The sequence below is a fragment of the Pleurodeles waltl genome, chromosome 1_2 (genome assembly GCF_031143425.1).
Source record: "Pleurodeles waltl isolate 20211129_DDA chromosome 1_2, aPleWal1.hap1.20221129, whole genome shotgun sequence".
In the NCBI taxonomy this organism is placed as follows: Eukaryota; Metazoa; Chordata; class Amphibia; order Caudata; family Salamandridae; genus Pleurodeles; species Pleurodeles waltl.
Window position 1 is genome coordinate 107,358,749 of NC_090437.1, and position 14,307 is coordinate 107,373,055.

The following is a 14,307-nucleotide window of genomic DNA, read 5'->3' on the forward strand; positions in this document are numbered from 1 at the left end:
TTATTTATTTATGTGCTGCTTGCTAGTCTAATTCAAGCATGTGCATATATGGTAGATCCAATTCTAGAGAAGAAATTAGTTACTTTCTTGTATCTCCAGCTTTGGTATCTTTAATGTATTCACAGGTGACTCTCTCTCCTCCATGATCTGAGGCTCACGATTGTCTTGACTGTCATATGTAAACCTCACACTTGTGCTGTAAAATCTGAGGTATGGTGACCTCTTGGGAGATTAAGAGAGCTCTGCACCTGCAACTCTTTGGTTGAAGTTTGTGTAGTTTCAAATGAGGTGGGTGTGCTACTAAACACTGTTTTTAAGGCCTCTGTTTGTTTTAGTACTGTTTCCTACTTTTTACAGTTACCAGTGATTCACAGTCTGACAACAGGAAGTGATTCAATTGTGTGAATATGTGAACGATAACAGCTCTGGAAAACTGGAGTTACTGGTAAAGTGTTTTTAGTTAAAGTGCTCAGAGTTATATAGATTTAAAAAAATGGAGGGAATTGGGATGTACTAAAGGATACAATATATCTCACTCACCACTCTCCAGTCTTAGAAAGATGCCCCATATCTTATCTATTTAATTTAATAAACCAATTCTGCCATAAAATCTTTCCTAGGTGGCAAAGCCCTTCATTTCTACTTTTCTCTTTCTCAAACATTGACATTACAGTCCTTTCTTCATTTGACAGTAACTTTCTGGGCTCTTAAAGTGCATACGAGATTAGTTCTTGATCATTGAATCTGTTAAAATGGAGACAAGTTGTAAGAGCATTTTTGGCAGATATCACCAGAGTTTTCCTGGCCAAATAAGTTAGCAAAAAGCAGTTTATGAACACGTTCTCACATGTCAGTCACAATTAGGTCAGATGGGTCTAGTTAAGGAAAACCTGAATGAATCTTAAACCACTCTAAAGGTGGTAAAATAGAGTGTCCAATATTGGCACCCGAAGAAGAGTTCCACTTTCTCACAGATCAGTGTTAATTGGAATTCTTTAAATAAAATCCAACTCCAAAGTGATGTTACCTTGTGATATTTCTACATCTCAAGCACCTTAGCAGTTGCCCAAAAAGTCCTAATAAATTAAGAATCTCAGATTTTTCAAGAATATTACCGATGGCTAAACTTAAAACAAATCCATGCATACAGTGAAACTTAACAAATTCTTCAAGAATACAATTATCCATATTGGTTGAAAACCCTTGATTATTTAACCTCTGCAAGTATACCAGTGATATGGTTTAAGTAATTTGTTAGACCTTTTAGCTCTTGGTGTGGTTTCCCTGTCTTTTGGCTTCTGACCTCCTGTTTTTGATACTGTGCTGAATTTAATTTTTGCAGACTTTAGGACCCTGGGCACCTTACCTCTGCTGACCAGTGCTAAAGTGCAAGTGCTCTTTGTCTAAATTGTATTGGTGATTGGTTTATCCATGATTGGCATATTCTGATTTCCTAGTAAGTCCCTAGTATAGTGCACCATGTGTGCCAAGGGCCTGTAAATCAAATGCCACTAGTGGGCCTGCAGCACTGATTGTGCCACCCACATGAGTAGTCCTGTAAACATGGCTAAGGCCTGCCATTACAGTGTCTGTGTGAGCATAATGAAATTGCCACTTTGACCTGGAAAGTACACCCACTTGCAATGCCAACCCACCCTCCTCACACTCAGTGTTGTTCTCGCCTTCATGTGCATCCCTACGTCCTGCATTTGATGCAATGATTGTTGGGTGCTTCGTGCTTTCTTGTTTGCTTCCCCGTCTGCTTTGTGTTCTTCTCTCCCTTGTCTCCCTGTGCTGTGTTCTTCACTCCTTGTTTGTTTCTCCCCAGCTCCTAGTGTAGCTCACTGCTGTAGGTGATGCTTCCCCTTCCTCATCCCCATTTGCTACTCTGTTTCACCAACTGCCTGCAATCCATTTATAAGCACCCAAAAAATGTCCCACTTTTGTGGATCACAATCTTTTGTGAAGCATTCCTGGGTTAGTATCAGGTGATTCATTTTGGGAGGGCTTTGTGGTAAGTAAAGCCTTTTATAACCTGTATGCCAGTAACAATCTCATAAATAGGGCCATGGGCCTTGTACAGCACTCAGCTGCCTTTTGGCGTGGATCACACTACAGAAATAAGATATACATACATAAAGATAGAAAATGACATTTTGTTCAGAAAAGGCTAAGTTTCAAAGAATGAGGGAGAAATTTATCCAAGTCTTCAGCTCAGAGCATTTGTCTGGCAGCTTACAGTGTGGCACTAGAAGATTTTGGGAATAGTTTACACATGTTTTGTTATGGTAGACATTTCTAATTGTGCTGTTCATCCTACATTAACTGGAAATGTGGAAATAAAAACTGTACAGAACGCAGATTATAGCGAAATGAAATCCCTCGGTTCACAGGCTATGCCTTCCTTCTAGTCTGTCTTTCAGTCAACTCAAGAAGTGTTTTTTTTTCTCCGGGCCTGGGGCACAGCACAGGCCGCAGAAATGTTAGCTGGCAGGGCCAGCTTTAGTGCTGGTGGCACCCAGTGCAATAATCTTTGTTGGTGCACCCTCCCACGAAAGCAGTGGCGTAAGGCAAAATGATGGGGGCCCCATGCAGAATGACTTATGGGGCTCCTGAGTCTCCCATATCTCACAGATGTACATTGGCCTTGGACTGTATGATGATCTCCTGAATGTTTGGGGTTCCCTTGAAGGTTTGTGCCCCCGTGCACCGCAGAGGCTTTTGTTACACCCCTGCAGCAAAGACCCCCTTCTGCACATTGTCCATTACTATCAACCACCAGTGGTGCCCCTCATCTCCACATAGACCTTCTCTCATGTGTATGTCATTTCTTTTATAGTGCTAAGTAGGGTGTCAAGTGCTCTTTACCTCACACACATACTATTCAAAGATAATGGCCCAGATGTACAAAGCCATTTAGCATTTCTTAATGGATTGAATCTCTATTTTGGGCCATTAAGAAATCCTTAACGGGCTTTCATATGTACAAAGCCCTTTAAGTGGTCACATCGCAAGTTGCGATCCCCTAAATAGGAAAACGTAAATAGGGTTACCTATTTGAGATTACTGTGCACATGTACAAAGCTTGTCCTGAATGCAAATTGGGCATTTAGGAAATGCATTTACCATCGACTCAGTCAATGAAAACCATGTGCAATAAAAAATAAAAGAAACAGCCAAAGATGCTTTTATTAAAGTATGATAGATCACACACTTGCCTCTAGGGCATATCTGTGCTCTACATGTGCACCACTATTTTTGGGGTGCATCTGGGGGCCTCATACCAATAGCCATCCTTGGTTTAGCATTTCCTAATAGTAAATTGCTATTTTGGAAATGCTAAACCGGCACATTTGAACAAATGGCATGGGATTTCCTATTTGTGATTTCCTAATAGCGATTCCTACTCTGTAGGAATCGCTATTAGGAAATTGGATATTTCATACATATCATTTTGCTTTTACGAAAGTGATTTCTAAGGAGTGGCTATTTAGGAAATTAAAAATTGCATTTTCGTACATCTGGCCAATGATTCTTATAAGTGTGTAAGTCAATATATAGGAAATGTTACTTAAGACAGTGAAGGCTGCAAGGTGTAGCAGTCACATTTTATCCATACTGGTAGGCATTATATTATAGGGCCACTGGAATTATGCAGCAGGGGTGGGCCACAGTATGCTGCAGGGTTGACTAAATTATGTAGCAAGAGAAGGGAAATGATGTAGCGTAATGCAGCAAATTGTGTGATCGTATTTACATTATTTTCTCATTTTTACACGTTAACACTTTCTGGGCATAGGTTGCAACTCATTAGTACCAGTTTAATACCTAAATATAGCAATATGTAAAAGAAAGATGATCAGTCAACCTTTGCAAAGGGCCTTTGGAACATATGACACTGTCTTTAGGATCTTCTGACCGATGTGAGCTAGAAACTAGTTATTTAATTAGAATCTTCAGATTATGCAGCATATGATGGATAATGTGGCAAAAGTGGGAAATCCATAATTATAAGAAAACAGCTGCAGAAACGCATAATTCTAGTGGCCTTGACTCTACGTTAAAAGTACTTGTCCCGTTGAAATACAAACTCAGGATTTAAAACATAACAGTGGTTGGGGTTCTTCTTACTGATAAATATTTGTTATTATACAAATTAATACTTTGATATGCATTTTACACTTTGTGTTTGCGAGCTGCGTGCTGACCTTTCCAAAAATGGACTACATATCCCAGACTGCTTTGTGGCCCCAGGAGGCGATGAAAAATATGATACACTGTTCCAATTAGAAAGAAAGGAATACATGGGGGGTCCTAAAATTTAGGAGCAAATAACCTCACACATCCATGAGGATGTCATGCTTCATCATCGGTATAGCTCTTCGTCAGACCGGCACTGCAATGTCTGACGGGCCCCACCCCAAATGGGGGGGCTCTTTGCTGGAGATCTTTTACAATGATGGTGCCATGACCCCAGGAATGAGTAGGCAAAAAAAGGAGATCAAAACAGGAAATGGTTAAAATTGGCTCTCAAACCCTCCAACGGGTAAACGATTTATTAGACCAGGTGGAAGGTAGGGACCAAGATTAAAAAATATAGTCGAGAGAGTGAAACAGAGATAATGGTCAATCACTCTATATTAGAAAGAATAAATTGGAGGGAAGTTGGACAGTTTCCAAACCAACCCTTTCATGGGTCAACATGTTTTGCATCCTGGTGGCCCATACGGGTCCAGTGATGCTTCGTCAGGACCTAGATGACTACGTGTATCTCCTAATCATAAAGGCCAAGTGTGCCTTCTTAATCGAAGTATATAGGTTACTATTAACCAGGGAGTTACGGAAAAATAACCAGTCACTTACATCAGTCGGGAACACATAATTCCTAACTATGGCCCATCCCCATTAAGGGAGTGCGCTCCCTAGGACCACGTAGACCAATGGTCAGGCGCAGTTTAAGTTTTGAAATGCTGCCGTGACCGTCGGGGAACCTACCCGGGTCCGTGGATCCTGTCCCAGGAGGTGGCCATTTTCTGCAACATCTGCTCCCACTTGCCAGACCAACAAGCACCATAAAGAGTAAGGGGGCACACAGCAGCACAGCATGCGTCAGAGCCCAAAGGAGGCTGGGCTGGGCCCTCTAACATCTATTATCAAGTAGGCTTTGTTGGTGCGTCTGTATTGTTGTAGCCTCTGTGGGCGGCTCCATTGAGCTATCTCACCTTTAAGGGCCCATTTTTGGTTAAAGCATTTGTGATGGGTAAAAGGAAAGCGACCGAGGGTGGGGCTGGGGTGGCACATAGGAAAAAACACAAACAGCAGAAGCATGCAGCAAGCAACTGTGAAATGGATAGGATTGACAATCTCCTGGTTGATTGTGAGGACATTTTAACTTCCTTTCCGGATAGAGCCTGTAAGGTATCCGGAGTGAGCATTCCCCATTTAGGCCAAGGAAGGGTCATAAGAAAATCCCAGATATATTCATAAAATCGGGGACACAGGTTTTACTTCCTTTAGGGCAGGTAGAAGCGAAAAATTGTATTATCCACATTCTTTTAGCATCAGTGAATAAGCTACCGCCTGCTGGTAGTGATGCCATTCAATGCACCAGTCGCTTCAGCCCTCTAAACGATACATCAGACATACATGATGATCCTGACCTAAGTGCCCTGATGGGTGGGATAGTAGACACAGTAGATACAAACGTAAATCCAGACCTGCCTAATGCACATGTATACAAGATCTAAAGAATGAGGTGTCTGAGCTTAAATCCATAGTTAATTCTTTAATTGCAATGGTCAAACAGTTAACATCTGTAGATGTGATGTCCATTATGGACTGCAACGGTAGTTCCACGCTTAATCCCACAGGTCCCCCAACAGTGTTGCCCAAATTGCCTTTGAACACCAGTAATAAGAACTGTAATTGCGCTCCTTCCCCTGCTACTGCCAATCTGGTGCTCCGTGCAGGCCATCCTCCAGTAGGCGGTAGGACTGAGAATTTTTGTCAGGCTCCCACACATAATAGTCTAAACCTGGGCAAGAAACCAAGACTTCACCTCCAACTTTCTAGACCAACGAAAGATAATCTCCCAAATCGTGCTGGACAGTCTGTTGCCAACCGGTCCAATTCTAACAATACTGTCTTAATGGTTAACGTCCCTAAATTACATCTACTGGCCCAAAGGAAAGGGGAGAATCTGTTAGAAACAAGGCGATACATTGGATCCGCCACGTGAGGGGCTGTTATTCTATAATACGTAAGGACATAATCGATGCAGTTAAAAGGCCAGATCCAGACACATGCTATATGATCGAAATGACACTTGGGGACAGGAGCATGGTTTATAATTTGGTGGCCCTAGACGCAAGGACAAGCGCAGCAGGGTGCTCCATATTCAGTTTAAGTATTCCAGGCTTCCCCCGTGTCATGGGGCCAGGTTTACCAACTATTCAGCAGGCAAACCTTCTGCCTTAGATGAGAGCGACTGACTCGGAGTACCATCTGAAACCCCTGTTGATCTACTATTCTTCCCAAAAGATATAACTATTCCCCAGTTTGGTTGTTTCTTCTACTGCTGACTCTTAAAAATACCCTCTCTCCCCTTTTGGACAGAGTCCACCAACCCACTCAGGACCAATTGGCCAATTATGAAAATACTGTTCCTGAGGGGAAGACAAGGATAGCCTTCTGGAACAGGGCAGGCTTACTGTCTAAGGTTGTAATAGCAGACTGGTGTGATTTTGTTAATAGCTTTACTGTAGTCTGTGTTAAAGAAACATGGACAGTAAACCCAATCCACCTAAATGGTTTTAGAACCTATCATACTCTGGCGGAACCATCTAACTCAGGGAGAGCAAAGGGGGGAATCTGTACCTACGTATCAAACACCCTGAGGGCATCTAGTATAACTATGCTGACACCGCAACCCTACCATCATATTGTCATTGTTGAAATCTCAGCTACATGCGTGCTAGCATTAATCAACTTTTATAATAACATCCCAAAAGCTGAGGTGAAAACAGCTTTGACCTTATCAAGAAGGGATGTTGAAGCTCTCAGGAATAGGAAATTCCAGGACTTGGTATTTCTATGGGGGGGAGGGGACTTCAATACTGAAGTTTGCTCTAGGGGCTCAGAAAAGATTTGTGGTCTAAGTGAAAGGGGGAATGTTGGGCACTCACACTTTACACACTCCTTTGGGGAGCAATTGAATGAGCTCATATTTAGTACTGACCTTGCATTCTGCAACAAGGTTTGCTGCCCACCAATCCCATTTGCAACTACATTCAATGGCCAAGGAAAAAACTCCATGATAGACTACATATCGGTCACAAATAGGCACGCCGCAAGGGTTGGAAACGTGATCACTACCCACCGAGTATAGATTTGAATGTGGCGCCAAGGGATTTTTTTTTTTTTTATCCCAAACGCCATCCCCCAACTATTGCATGGTAGGAGATATGGACATTAATAGCCTTAACAGTAATACCTTGTGCTGGTCAAAGATTGATCCCCAAAAGTTCCTAAAAAAGTTGATCTGTGGATGTACTCAGGCTTTTAAAAATTGTTTAGCCTTGGGTACTAATCCTGAGGATATCATCAAGAGTTTTCAAAAGTTTGCTGGGGGCATCAAGCAGGGACTAGTGATTACAGGTAGGGGCAGTAGCAATAATAGGATGATGGGTTGGTTTGATGAATCTTGTACTAAGGCCCATACCATGTTGAAACTAGCCCTATGCAAACGTCCATGCTATGTAAATGAAGTCAGGGCTGCGAGGAAAAGCGATAAGTATGATTTAATGCAGAGGAAAGCAGTATTGAAAAAATAATTATGGGACAGATGGCACGATGCCAGCAGTAGTAAGGATCCTGCAGCTTTTTGGTGGGTAATTAATTCGCCCTATTTCCAATCAGACACTGGACCACACCTTGAAATGGCCATTAGCGAGGGAGACTGGATCTTTCACTTAACTATTTATTCTAATCCAACTGATAGGTTAAGCGTGACAGAAGATATTGCACCCGACGTGACTTATTTGCCCCTGCTAACTTCCCAATCAAGCTTGTATTTAACTTGGATGAGATCATTACTGCCCTAAACGCAAGTAAAGCTGGCAAGGTGCTGGGCCCAGATTTCATCCCTGTAGAACTGTTTAAGGCCAACACAACCCTTTGGAGGCCATTGCTTACTCAAGTCCTGAATACATGTTGTCAAGTTGGCCTATTGAGGTCTTGGAAGGAATCAATTATTGTGGCAATTTTTAAAAAGGGAGACAGACACAGTCCTACCTGTTATAGTCCTAGCTCTCTGCTAGATTCAGTGCTGAAAGTGGCAGTTCATGTTGTCTTGAGCAGATTGCAAGAATGAGCCCAGGAGAAGAACGCCTTATCGGACTTACAGTATGGGTTCCGGGAGGGAGTAGGAACCGTGGAGCAGGGTCTGAACCTAAGCATGCTGACTGAGAAATATTCCACCGTCAAACAAGGGAGATTGTGCTTAGCCTTTGTTGGTTTAACTTCTGCATTTGATTACGTTATCCATCGTAAATTGTGGGCTATTATGGGAAACATGGGGGTGGACCCACCGATTGTACAATTTCTCAGGGAAAGATATTATGAATGCAGGGCCAGAGTGCGACATTGTTTAATTGATGAATGTACTCAGCCTTTCAGCATAGGGAAGGGAGTAAGGCAGGATTGTGTTCTGGCACCCTTCCTTTTCTCCTTATATATTAATAGTTTGAGTAATGTACTATCTGCTGACTGTAACAGCCTGCCCCAAATAGGGTCCCGGCCTGTTCCTGCCCTATTATATGCTGATGACACTGTTCTTATGGCGCGAACCCCTCTTGCACTGCAACAGTTAATGCGCTTTGTGTCCTATATGGAGGATTTGGGGCTTTTAGTTAACAAAAGCAAGACATTTGCTGTGAGGTGTGGGAAATTGATACCGAAAACCCCCAGGCTCATGATAAGACACTAGAATTGACAATATCACATCTTTATCCAACCTCGGGATCATGTTCGACTCAAAAGGCATGGCGGATGGCAATTAGTACCAGAGAGCTACACTTTCAGAAAACTGTTTCAGCCTTGCGCAACTTTGCTTGCAAGGTTGGAAAGAAACCCGCTAGGGAGATATTAACAGTGTACAAGGCCAAATGTATGAGGTAGGCCTTTGGGTGCACGTAAACCATGACTCCCTACAGCTGATGTAGAATGCCCTCTTGAAGTATCTTCTCTCTCTCTCCCACAGAGTAGCCCATCAAATGTATGTCACTCCAAACTAGGTGAACTTCCGAGTACACCAAGCTGAACCAAGAGAATATAGGGGATTGTTTTAGGTCCTCTAATGTAGGAAGAGTACAATGGTTGGGATATGTAAAAAAAAAAAAAAAAACCTTTGCGTGATCTGGGACATCAAGATTATTATTGCAGACCAGAAACTCTAAGAGCTGTTACAAGAAAACACCTGAAAAAAGAGTGTCTGTCACATTTAGAAGAAATATGTCTATCTGCTGAACTGCTTAAGCCAAGTGTTCTCACTTGGCATGTAACTATAATTAAAGGAGGTGAGCAATGAACAGCTTAGATTTGTTTTAACCGGGTTTAGGCTAGGCTTTTTTCACCATTTGATGAGCTTTCCGACTACAAATGACTGGTCGAGGCCTATGGCTAAATGCCCATGCTACACGGTTAATGAGCAAAGTACTTTTCATAGGGTTTTATTGTGTACACTGTATAACGTTCCTGGAAAGACATTTTTGTTGCCATTATTGAGATCTATGGACTTGGTACAATGTTGACCAGCTTATGTGTTTATATAGTCCTCCCAGCCATATATATTTGTAATATCATGCCTATTTTTATGGGCTATTGTTAGACATAGGAAATTTTATCAATGACTGAGAGGTAGATTTTATATTTGTAGCCATATGAGACCTGTTGTTTTAAATATTTTACTACTGTCTCTTTTTGTGCTTTTAGGATTTAAAAAAAAAAATCGAATTAAGCTAATTTGATTTGAGGGGCACATTATCCCTGTGCACTACTTTAAGATGAGTCAAAACTAGGATTAGGAAAAACTCAGATGTCTCCGAGAGATTCATTAATCACCAGAGATACATTCACATTTTTGTTATGGCTTGAAAAATGAAGGCATGCACAGAACTCAGAAATATGCCTTTAATCCTCTCCAGTACTTCAGAATGCAGCACAGTTAAACAGCATGGCTCCTCGACGAAAGCAGAATGCCTGTGCCCTAGGCCGATCCTGGAGAAGGAGAACCAAGGGCGATCCAGGAGAAGGAGAACCAAGGGCGGTAGCCACAATAAGGCCCATTGTAGTTCTGAATGTGACAATTAGCTTCAGACAGAATGACAATGGGCCAGTCCACAGTTCGTTGGGAGGTCGGGGAGAGGCTGCTGCAGGCTCTAGACTTTCAAAGAGAAGTGCAAGCTGGCCTCAAGAGTGAGTGCTTTAAAACTCGTGGGGTTTCTCCCAGGGGAAAATCACAGTTCTCTGCAATCCTCATAATTACGGACAAAAGGCATGCGTAAAAGGAATGATGACAGACAATGAACAGGACGCCCAAATTACGGACGGGTTGTCACCCTTCCCCGATAGTGGACAGCACATCTCAGGGATTCACCCATGTCTGCTCTCTCCCCGGTAGACCGTGTGTCCAGTCTGCCCTCAGATCGGGGTTTCCGGGAAGCGCTGATGAAGCCAAGCCTGCTGCAAGGGCGGAATGAGTCATGGGTGGAACCAGCTGACACAGCCCTAGCCGGCATCACTTCCCGCCAGCCTCTTGTGCAACCTCTTATGACACACTGCTCATCCTTTTCTCTCTGCTCTGCCCCCACCTTCGCATCCTCTGTAGTGATCTCACGTATCATCCTGTTATGGCTGCACTCTCCTTTCTGCTGCTCCTTTCTTCTACGAGCTACTCTCGCCCCACCTACTCTCGTCTACGTTTTTATCTTCCATTTATCGCCACTAATCAGTCACGCTCACGCCTTTCTTCTGTCTCATACGTTTTTGCCCCCCCCTCCCTTTTCACTTGCACTCTATTCTCTGTTCCCTCTGTGTCCCTTACTTTCACTATCACATTATGTTGTTGATACTTCCACTTTAGTGTAACTGTCCTTTTCCACCCTTAACCAGACACCTCGATTATCTCCCCTTCCTCCTCTGCAGAACCAATCTGCAAAGCGTACTTTTCACCCAGCTGTTTCTTGGCACTATATCCAAAATGCTCATCATTGCACAAGTCAACGTTGCTGCAATTGATGCATTAGTCTACTGTGCGCCCCTCCCCCAACACAAATCTATCAGAGCGCGTAGAACATAAAGATTTTCTCACACTTTATTTCATGATTAAATTAAATGTTCTACAAACTGCACTGGAGAACAAATCTAAGGCAGCAATACATGTTTCAGACTGCGTTAAACTTCCATAGGATAAACATAAAAATGTTGGGTGAACGTTTTTTTTTTTCTCTCACAAACCACTAGTAGGTGTCAGCCGAGCATCCAAGTAAATGATTTTTCATTCATAAAGTAATCAAACATACTAATTAAAAGGCTATTTATGTGTCAAAAAATATCTGATATTTTTGATTTGCGTTGCAATTTTCGTTCACAGAAACAATTTAGTTTCCCAGCATGAGAAAAAGGTCAAATAAGGTTAAGGCTTTAGCAGAGTTGTCATACAATGCGAAACTCAGCGGTTTAGAAGTAACCATTTCTGGATCCTGCACATATACATAGGTGAACTTTCAGAATGAGTCCCTATTGCTTTTTGCCTCTGCTTCTGAAATACGGAATATGAGTCTTTTATAGATAATAGTCTCACATCTGTGCATTGCATACCAACGCAGTGTTTCACATATTTTTCTGCCTTATTAAGTACTAGGCCTGGATGAATTTTACTCTGAACAGTGTTAGCAACGCACAAATGAAGCACATGTTTATTAATTCTGAGGTGCGCTGTATACAAATACTTTAATATGATCAAAACACATCAATACACTACGTGATGCCATTTCCACACTTTATCATGTGTGAGCTGTTTAGTTTTATTAATAAAGCTGTGCAAATGTGATGAGTATTTAAATTAAAAATGTGAGGTCTGTAGTGGCAGTGTCCTACCACACCATGCTCAGTCGCTCAACTTTAATCTGCACCATGCCATTGCACTTTACTCTCCACCACTCCACTTTACACCATGCCGCTGCACTCTACGCCTCTGCACCACTCCACTCTATGCTACTTCAGCATATGACACTTTACTCTGTGCGTCTCTACTCCACTCTACTTCATGCCAATGCACACTCCTTTCCACTCTTCAGTCTAGGGCACTCCACTCTACTGTGCCCAGCTTGCACAGAGCATGCACACCATCGTCCCTGCACTCATACACTGCTCCCACTTACCTTAACTTATTATTAGTCCCAACCTAATGCATTTACCAATGCTTGTTTTGCTATTATTTGCTTTTTCTTTCTAGTTCACCAATCAGTCAAGGAAAAAACACATTTGAAATGACTGCATGCTTGTAGGTTTCGGTTTATCACAATTTTGTTTCTCATCCAACAGGTGCTGGGAAGTCTCTGGTTGGTGTTACAGCTGCGTGCACTGTGAGGAAACGGTGTCTGATTCTTGGGAACTCTGCAGTCTCTGTGGAGCAGTGGAAGGCGCAGTTCAAAATGTGGTCAACTATTGACGACAGCCAGATCTGTAGGTTCACCTCAGAAGCCAAAGAAAAGCCCATTGGCTGCTCTATTACTATTAGCACTTACTCCATGTTGGGACATACTACCAAGAGATCGTGGGAGGCTGAGCAAGTGATGGACTGGCTAAAACGTCAAGAGTGGGGATTGATGATCCTGGACGAAGTGCATACAATACCAGGTATACCCTTATTTCACATTTGACTCGCCTTCACTGTCTTATCTCGCTAGGTATGCTACAACCTTTTCTCCACCAAGGGAATGAATGCTCATTTCATCATCAAATTAGATTGTGGCCAGCACTGTCAGACTGGCGGCGCTTAAAGAACAGTTCTGGCGCCACTAAATGCTTTTTAGGTGCCACTTTGTCCTCGGTCATCCACTTCTGATTTCACAAATTATATCAATTAATGGTCATTTTTTTAATTGGATGTAGAAGCAAGCTTTTATGATGCCTCCAATCACTCTGCTGAACAGTATAATTGCCATAAAAGGATTCTCATAAATTTTTTACCTAGAAGTCCTTCATAAATTAATCCCTTTATTGGTTCAAACTAAGCTTGTCCTAAACAAAATAGAAAGAAATCTGCGTATGCGATGGTTCCTCTCATAAGTTCCTGCCATGACATTAGTCCAAGAAATGAACAGTCTTGCAGTAGTTATTGCATTTAAAGCAGCAATTCATTTTCCTATATTAAGTATTTTCTCTTTCCAGTACTATATTAATTACAATTTCCTTCTTTTTTCAGTCTGGCAAGTGCATGGAAATGAGGACAAACCTCTTCATCACAAGGCCACGCTCAGACAGGGGCAGTAAACATCTAGAAGCAGTGGCAATGCAGTTGTAGATTGCTGCCTCCAGGGCACTGTTGAATGGATAAAACACAAGCAATTAAGGTCAGTTGTAGAGTTAACTCAACATCTCCATGAGAATATCTTTCTTTGGTGCAGGAGCAGAAAATTAAGTTTAATCCAGCTGCAACATCAGCTGTGCAAGCAGAGCTCCATCTATCACCTGTTGGAACAGCTTCCAATGGGCGTCTGTGCTGTAATGACCCAGCACACAGCCAGCATTCCAATTAAAACATACTCCTTATTAGAAGTAAAAAAACAAACAAAAACAAAGACGAGACAAACCTTCGGGCCATTCCCCTCACTCCTAAACAAAGGAAAAACAAAAGCATTTACAAAACATATATTACAGAGAAACAATTGCATTTCTTGACTGGCATAATGTGCAATTAGTGAGGGTGCCTGAAGGAGGATCTTCTTCTCTCAGCATTTCCTGGTATCCATCCCTCCCACTGCCTCACCATATTAAAACAATAGCCTGCCCTAACATTTCCCTCCCAGGATAGGCCAGCCGTGCCCCCTCATCCAAACTAAGTTAAATAAAACATTTGTATCTACTGACCAGTTCCATCTTAGGATTCCAGTACTGCAGCCTGCAGAGAAGCTGGTTCCTGGTTCCTCTGCACTCTGACCAACCACTCCTCAGCCAACAAGTGCTTCTCATGTTCTCTGACCTTTCTCCTAATGTCTGTGTTCGGGTGGTGCCTTTCATATAATA

At 42.3% G+C, this 14,307-nt stretch overlaps 1 protein-coding gene across 2 annotated transcripts in view; it reads left to right on the forward strand.

Annotated features, from left to right (window-relative positions):
• The window catches only part of ERCC3 (ERCC excision repair 3, TFIIH core complex helicase subunit), a 733,178-nt gene that overhangs the window by 255,373 nt on the left and 463,498 nt on the right, over positions 1 to 14,307 (forward strand). For both annotated transcript variants that reach the window (XM_069236738.1, XM_069236742.1), the window contains one exon: positions 12,604 to 12,918. In XM_069236738.1, coding sequence (XP_069092839.1) covers positions 12,604 to 12,918 — 315 coding nt within the window. The remainder of the gene's footprint in view (positions 1 to 12,603; positions 12,919 to 14,307) is intronic.